Genomic DNA, 8243 nt, shown 5'->3' with positions numbered 1-8243 from the left:
GGGGGGGGCCCCCCCCCCCCCCCATACACTGCCCCCCCCAGCTCCGTGCTGTCGCTGCCCCGTTTCCCTGGGCACAGGCTCCACCCTGCCACCAGCCCCAGCCCCATGCTCCGGGCTCCCTCCCAGCTGCAGCCCCACCCGCTGCTCAGAGCCAGCAGGAGACTGGGGAAACGAGCAGGTCCTGGGGACTGCAGCAGCAGCAGCCCTGCACGGAAGCTGCACGTTGGCCCTCCAGACCCTTCTGCCCACAAAGGTAGGAGTGAAGCAATGTAGTACGTTTTTGGGGCTGCATGTACACATGGGCACCTCACTCCCAGCCTTGTGGGTGGAAAGGCTCGGCAGGGTACAATTTGTTGGGGGAGGGGCTTTGCACGCTGGATGAAAGTGCTTGGCAGGCCAGATCTGGCCTGCAGGCCATATTTTATCTGCCCTGGTCTAGAATACAGAATAAATACCAGCATGAACTATCCATTCATATGCCAAGAGTTCTGCAATAAGAGACTCTGCATTAAGAACTGTCTGGTCTTACAAAAGGAGTCCTACAAAGGAGCTGAGGGTTTGTCTACATGGCCCTTTTAACCAGGATTAGCCTAAATTTGCCATTTCTAAGGTGCATTAAGGGCATGTATCCACACGTACATGCCCTTAATGTGCCTTAAAAATGGCAATTTTAGGCTAATCCCACCTAAACTTGATACCTGCTTAAAGCAAGTACCAAGCATGGCTAAGATGGCATAGCTAACTTGCATTAACCCACATATAGACTCTTAATGTGCATTAGCGCGGCTACACGTGCACTAATAAGATTTAGCTATGCCATCCTAAATTTAATGCATCTTAATGCACATTAGTGCATCTATGTGTAGATGTGCACCTGAATCGCCTTAACATGCCATAAACAAAGGTGCATTAAGTTTAGGTGTGCATACCTACATGTGTAGAAACGCCTTGAGTGACCCAACTTGCCAGTGCAACTCCACTGATTCCAGTATAAAGTTGGGCCCAATATGCATATCCAGTTTAATAAGAAGCAAATCAAAACTTGCTTGGAAAATACACAAAAGCTTTCTGCGTGCTTCAAGTATTAACAGTGCAAAACAATAATGCCATTTACCCTCAGCTAGATCAAAGCCCAATTTGAAATGGACAAAACTATCCATATGATTGATGAAACAAATTACATTCTAATCCTTAGTTACTGTGTATTGTGCTACCAGGAAGGAGGAAATTATAAATTTTGTACATTTCCCAACTTCATATGAAGGGATGTTTGCTAATCAAAAGCTACTAGGTCATACATGACAACAATGCACCTTCCATTTTTTTATAACTATATCACACAAGATCAAAATCATACGGGTAATAGCTAATTGGATTGCTATGTAAATGGCAGATCCCCAGCCATGGAATAACATACACTGCCTCTGAGGTGCCAAGGATTGTTTTGGCTGTTAGAAGCCAAGTGATTTCTGCAGTGTTATGAGCCAGGCAAATAAGCAAATATTCTGTAACTAAAATAGAGTTGTTTATACTACACTAACTAATCTGGCTAGATGGTGCTTTTCGTATACCATATGCCAAGATGTTAATGCTTTACAATTTTTCCCGTTTTAACTATTGAATATATATACAGAGCTTTTTGTTATCTGAGTGAAGCCAGATTTAATTGTTGGTTGGGGGGATGCTAGCAGTTCCAAGGAGACAGGCAGAGCTCTCTCCCAGTAAGAGAGGCAGGGGAAGATGCAGAGACATCCTGGATATGGAGCAGGGGTCATGTGGAACAGTGGTGAAGAAGGGGCTATGTATTCTCTGTAACAGGCACTAGAAAAGTGAGCCTGAAGTTCAAAGTGAGTGATTACTAAGATGGCTCCCGAGTATTCAGAAGCTGGCCTGCTTTTACAGGTTTCTAACAGTGTGTCTATGTTGCTTCTGTACCATGACCAAGAGCGCTGCTATGAAACATCCCCTGCTCGCTCACTCCCACTCCATGCACCAGCTCTCCAAAATGAGGCAATGTAACTGCTCTAGAGCACCACGGAGTATCTGCCCAGCACCCCAGGTGCTTGGCACCTTTCTGGGATATGCTTTTCTACCCTATTTCTGGGATGTGGCATGGCAGGGTAGAAGCAGGTGGGCAGAGTGCGCTACATGGTGGTACTCCCAGGCATAGCCCATAGGGACGTATGTTCCTGTTGTTCATTCTGAATGGCATCAGGCTGCATGAATACATCTGCATACAGGAACCAAAGACTGAACTGACCTTATAGCACAAATGCCAGCTCTGTGTGGCTTTGGCTGCTATTACCCACATAAGAATATGTGGAATTTAAGAATTTGCAAGTCCCTACAGGCTTAAGGGGAGATTTCTAAGTCAACAGTCAAGGGCTACGGCTGAATTCAATCATAGATCAGGCATGAGTGTGAAACATAGATGAGAACAGGGTACAACTCTTAGGTCAAATTTGATCTCATTTAAAGCAAAGTAAATTTGCGGTCACTCTATTGCACTGGTAGCAGAAGTACAACGGAGCTTAGCAGAAGCATTAAGATGACATTACCTATGGGTTCACATGCATTTTGTTTTAAATTGTCAGTCCCAATGAACCCTGAAACTGTGCATTTAGAGCTGCTGCTGAAATCACCAAGCTTTGCCTGATGTTTGGCTGAAACTCGAGTCAAATACTACAAAATGTGGATCTTAATTCCTCACAGTGTAATGATAGTCTGGATCCAGGCTTGAGGTCCAAATCTTTTACCTGCTGAGCCAGAGCCAGATCTGTTAAGGACTTGCATGGGCTCATACTACAGGTGGTTCCACGTTATTCCACATGAGCTGCTCAAAACACAGCTCATCTTAGCCAAACTTCGGAGTGTGCCAGGAAGTTTCCAAACCAAGTGAACTTCCCTGCTGTCAAGGTTTTTCCCAGCTCTAATAAGAAATCCCAGCTGAGTACTGAGGTGTTGAAGCTGGGGTCTGGGTGCAGAAAAACAGTAAAGCAAATTTCCTGATCACTGCAGCCACTCTCTAATAGCTGGTTCCAAAGTGCTCAGTTCAGTGGGGATTTCTCATGTCTCCTTCCACTAGGGTATATTTGTTTTTCCAGTGCATTGTCAGTTGCAACAGGATTCTTTGGACTTCCTGTCTCGTCGCTGCAACTGCCTCCAAGTGACGGATTCGTTTTTCCAGTGTAAGTGACACTGAGACTGGCTGTGTATTATGTTCATTAGATTTCCCTTTTCCCAAAGAAGAATTAAAAATAGAAAGCAGACAGGAGCCCCAAGGCTACAGTATCGCAGTGAGCTCTGCGATGCCACCAAGGGTCTGATCCAATGCCTTATAAAAGCCAGCAGGGAGCCTCCCATCATCTTTGGATCAGATCCTCAGGGTGAAGGCACAGCATCTGCGGGAGGAACAGGAATGCACATATCCATTACCTATCATTACTCCCGAGTGTCCTGAAAAACATAAGGGCCGCAAGGTGGATACTGTGGGGCTGAGCTGAATCTGTTGCTGAATCTTCCCTGACCCTCTTTTCCTTTTGCAATGAAACCGTTCCCAAAGAAGATTTGGATCATGGAGTAATTCACAGTGCTTTCCTTCCTCCTGCCAGAGGCCCCTTATTATACTAAATCTGCAATTGCAGAAACACTGGTTGAAGGGGCATTAAAAGAAGCCTTCCCAGAAGTGCCATCCAAAGGTGCAACTGATTTTAGGTCTACTGATGGCTGAGCCTTAGTTTTAGGCATTTTCCACAAAGCCTTGAAATCTAGTTACTTGAGTGAATATTTGATACATTTAAAAATGTTTTACACTAATCCCTGGGGTCATTTTCCTGGACATTTCAAGTCAGCTTTTTAAAAATTAAATTAACACTGGCAGTTTCACTTCTACCACCTGTTCCTGAAGCCAAGATGAATGTACTACCAACTTTGTTCCACTTTGCTATCCCTGACTGTGTGGCCTAATGGGTAAGGTGTCTGCCTTTGGATAAATAGATTGGGGGTTCAAGTCCCTTTGTGGTTGGTGGTTCTTTTTCGTGGCTGAAAGGGACTTGGGGTCATGACTGACCACAAGATGAACATGAGCAGCTGGTAAAGAGAACAAAACTCTAGCTTGCATCCATAGATGCTTCTCAAGTAAATCTCAGGGTGTCATCCTCCCACTGTACTTGGCTTTGGTGAGGCCCCAGCTGGAGTACTGCATCCAATTCTGGGCTCCGCAATTTAAAAAGGATGTGGAAAAGCTTGAGCGAATCCAGAGGAGAGCCACACACACGATCAGAGGGCAAGAGAACATGGGACTCTTCACCCTGGAAAAGCACAGGCTCAGGGGTGACCTGGTAGCTGGCTATAAGTACATCAGGACCTGGGGCAATGTCAGAGCGCCCCAAGGGATGACAAGGTCAAAGCGTCACAAACTCCTCCAAAACCATAAGGAAAAAATTCTTTACTATCCAAGCCCTGAGGCCTGGAATAGACTCCCTCAGAGGTGGTGCAAGCACCTACTCTGGACTCCTTTAAGAAACATTTGGACACCTAGCTGACTTCCTGCCCCTGCGGCAGGGGGCTGGACTCGGTGATCTTCCGAGGTCCCTTCCAGGCCTAATTCTATGAAATATCTGAATGCTGTACAGTGGAAATCTAGAGTCCAGCTGGACAAATTACAGTCTTCTGCTGTTTTACTATTTGATCCTAAACTTTGATGGGCTGGATCAGAGCTGAATTTCACAACTGGCCTCTTTTCTCTACCAAACCCCAGATCCAAAACCAAACGTGTTTTAGTGAGTTTGAAATGCAGATCTGAGTTTTTACAGTCTGGGCCCATTTAATCTTTCCAGCAGCCACAAGCCCTGCACAGTGCTCAGTCCTAGGGAACCCATGCAGTAGAGAAGGAGGCCTTATCATGGTCAGCTACAGAAACAGAAAAGGAGCAGATAATTCCGTACCACAGAGAAAAGGGAAAACTTTATAAAGGGAGAAGACAGCAGAAGTCAGAACAGCAGCCTCTGTCTATCACCTGTCTATGCATTACACTAGGGCAGGGGTTTTCAACCTTCTTGGAGGAGAGTACCCCTTCTGGTGGGTACCACTCCTGGTGGGTACCCGCTTCTGGATGTGAAGTGGGGGGAAGTGAGGGGGGAGAGGAAGGTCCACTGGGGGCCAGTCGATGAGCAGGGGGGTCCCCCCAGCAGCCAAACATGAAGCAGTGTGGCAGTGGCACTCGGCGGTGGCGCACAGTGCCACGCCACATCCCCCTGGGGCCTTCCCAAGTACCCCCAGAGGTATGCATACCCCCAGTTGACAACCTCTGCACTAGGGAGTATAATTTACACTTATTGCCTGAGCAATTAAGAGGGGCCTTAATGTTCATGAAAATCACGGCTTCTGGTCCCTGGAGACATTAGGAAATAGGTTCATGTATGGAGGTCCTTATCCTTGTTCACTGTAATCCACTTTGTAAAGGTCCTTCTCCTCTTTCAAAAGTGGATTCAGCTAAACAGGAACAAGGCACTCATCTTCAAGAATAAGTACCCATGAATGGAGTTATTTCCGGGTAGCTACTCCACTTTATTTACATGCTTCCAGAATCAACAGTAACTTTCTAATGGAGACAAACCCTTTGGCTGTGTCTGCCCAGTTGTTCCACAGGGATCAGGCTATAGACTGTGCCGTACCAGTGTGAGGGAGGTAGAGCAAGAATGACAGGCAGAGAAAGTGTTAGCAAAGCCCTAGATAGATGATACAATGCTACTGTGACCCAGGTAACTGGTACAAGAGAATACAATGCACTTAAGGACATCTATCTATCAAGAGTGTCAAAGTGCCATACAACCACATAATGATAAGAAGGTCAAGGGTCCCCAGCTCTTTCTATGAGGTCCCCAGTATCTTGCAGGATTAGGTTTTAAAGCATTCATTAGTCTGAACTGTTGTGGATGTTCTGGTTCTCTATGAACCCCAAATCCCAATTCCTTGCTGTGCTATACTGGTATCATGCAGACACTCCATAAATAAAGTAACTATTATATTCAGATATGTAATGTAGCCATCCAAAACTATTGTACACCCGTGTGATGTCCTGCTTATCTATTTGAAACACTTTTCCTGTGTATCAGTCAGGAAAAACAGACGTGATTAAAACAATACACTGTTATTACATTTCCAAAAATAACTGAATTTGTAGTATGTTAGGCATAAAGGAGCAGGTGGATTGTAAGATTAAGGGGTGCTTGCATATATCTGTCTAATTCAACCTAGACTTTCAATTGAATCTCATTTCACTGCACTTCCTGCTTTACAATAAATATAGTTTTATAAAGGCCTTGAATAAAACCACCCTCTAGCACACTTAAGCTGATGAATTTGATCTTGCAAAGGGTCTTTCCAGTCCATGAGGCACTTTCCATTCTGGGAGAGGAAAGGCATCATGAAAGGCATAATACTTCTGGCTTTCCCACTTGGGCACAATGAAAATCAGAAGTACACATTCTGTTTATGCATCTCAGTAAGGGCCATATCCAAAACCTGAATTCAGTGAGAGACTTTCCCTCAGTTTCAATGGGCACTGGGTTGTGGTCCAAAACGTGCAGCATATTCCATACACTGCTGCAAGGGCTGTTCCATGTCAAGTACCCAATGCTGGTTTTTGGTTTAACAGCTATTTTTCATTTCTGGGAAAGAAAGATTGTGAGCAGGGAACATAGGTTAGGAGTTGAGCAACACACTGGGATCCCTGGTCTCTAGTTTCAGCTTTTCCATGGTCCAACTGGTGGGACCGTCAGCAAATTACCTAATCTCTCTATTTACTCAGCTGTAAAATGCAGATAAAAATGACCTTGACTGTTCCTCACAGGGGAAAATGAAGTAATGTTTGTAAAGTACCATGAGATCCTCAAATGGAAGATTCTATAGAAGTATGGAAATCCTCTGCAGGAAGGGGGAAGAAATCCCAGATAAAAATGGAAAATCAGCAAAGCAAACATGAGAAAAGAAATAAAGCGTGAAATCCACCAAAGCCACATGGTGAGGAAAAAGAAAAGCTGACTGGCTAACAGCCCTGACATTTACAAATGGAGACTCCTTGATACAAAGGAGATGGAAGGATATCCGCTCTTATTTAGTCTTTGACAAACTCACAGGAAGCATCAAGACTCTCAGTCTCTGGAAACTCAGTACCACTGGAGCAACTATAGATAGCAACTGGCAGAAAGAGAGCTGCTGAGATCCAGGTATAGAGAAGAATTTTTGTTGCCTTCCAGATCTGGGAGAAGGCAATAATTGGTGTCCCCAGTTTGGACGGTGTTCTGATTGTATTGTCACAAATGTGATAATTTTGCTTCAAATACCAATGTGTTCTGGGGTTATTTATGTTTTAAATAACCATCATGGAGACAGGAGAAGAAATGCCCAGAAATATGTAATATTTTATGTCACCTAGAAGAAATTCCCAGAAATAAGTAATATTCTAGAGCATCTAAAAGGCGTGCCAGCAAGAAAAAAAACCTGGGAAGTCAAAGGATTCCCAGTGGGACAGGAGCCTGACTCAGAACAGATCATCCTAAACCCCATAATTTGGAGGAAGCTCAAATTCAGATTCAGATAGCTGAAGCAGATGTATTTGTCAAATACAGTATAAATGGATTAATGGAGCAGATGTTCTAGGTGTTATTCTCCCCCTATTAAGATCATTACTCTCCAGGAAGTACGAGGGAGCTATGGAGTTTAACAGTTACGTTTTTTTAGCTGTTATTTAGGATGTTTCCATAAGGTCTCCATGTTTCACTTTTACACCAATTACTTCTAAACTCACAGACCTATCCCCCTGATCTTTTTATACAAAATGCTTTCAAACTTCCTTCATGTAGTTAGTTTTTTGCTAGCTTACTTACCATTGTTAGCTTTTCTGATTTCACTATAAACTGGTTCAGTCCCCTTCTGTACAGGAGCTGGAAAACGTATTGGCACAGAATCAATTTCTTTTCTTTTTTGTTTGCTTTATAAAAAGCTCCTTAAACAAGCAGAACATAGCGTTGTACTTTTAGAGGAAACAGTTTTATAAGCAGCAATGTGCCATTGGACATCAGTATGAAAAGGCAGGCAAACTCCCCATCCAGTCCAGATGGCTATGTTATAGAGATGCATTCTCTCTCCATTATTCAAATTAATTTTCAAGATTAAAATTAATTTTCCATCCTAAACTTGATTTTGACACATACATACCTATGATAGAGTTGTACATGTGG

At 44.0% G+C, this 8243-nt stretch overlaps 1 protein-coding gene across 20 annotated transcripts in view; it reads right to left on the bottom strand.

Annotated features, from left to right (window-relative positions):
* PECAM1 (platelet and endothelial cell adhesion molecule 1) overlaps nt 1-8243 on the bottom strand; it is a 48567-nt gene that overhangs the window by 10618 nt on the left and 29706 nt on the right. For 9 of the 20 annotated variants that reach the window (XM_025196288.1, XM_025196292.1, XM_025196293.1 and 6 more), the window contains one exon: nt 7890-7946. The exons of 8 other annotated variants lie outside the window; for them this stretch is intronic. In XM_025196288.1, the coding sequence (XP_025052073.1) occupies nt 7890-7946 (57 nt within the window). Of the gene's footprint in view, nt 1-14; nt 3402-7889; nt 7947-8243 lie in introns of those variants that run through there. 3 more of the 20 variants (XM_006017365.3, XM_025196298.1, XM_025196296.1) reach the window with 2 other exon arrangements.

The sequence above is a fragment of the Alligator sinensis genome, unplaced genomic scaffold, assembly GCF_000455745.1.
Source record: "Alligator sinensis unplaced genomic scaffold, ASM45574v1 scaffold282_2, whole genome shotgun sequence".
NCBI classification, from domain to species: Eukaryota; Metazoa; Chordata; order Crocodylia; family Alligatoridae; genus Alligator; species Alligator sinensis.
Note: the sequence above shows the minus strand (reverse complement) of the source record. Positions and strands in the feature narration are given on the sequence as shown.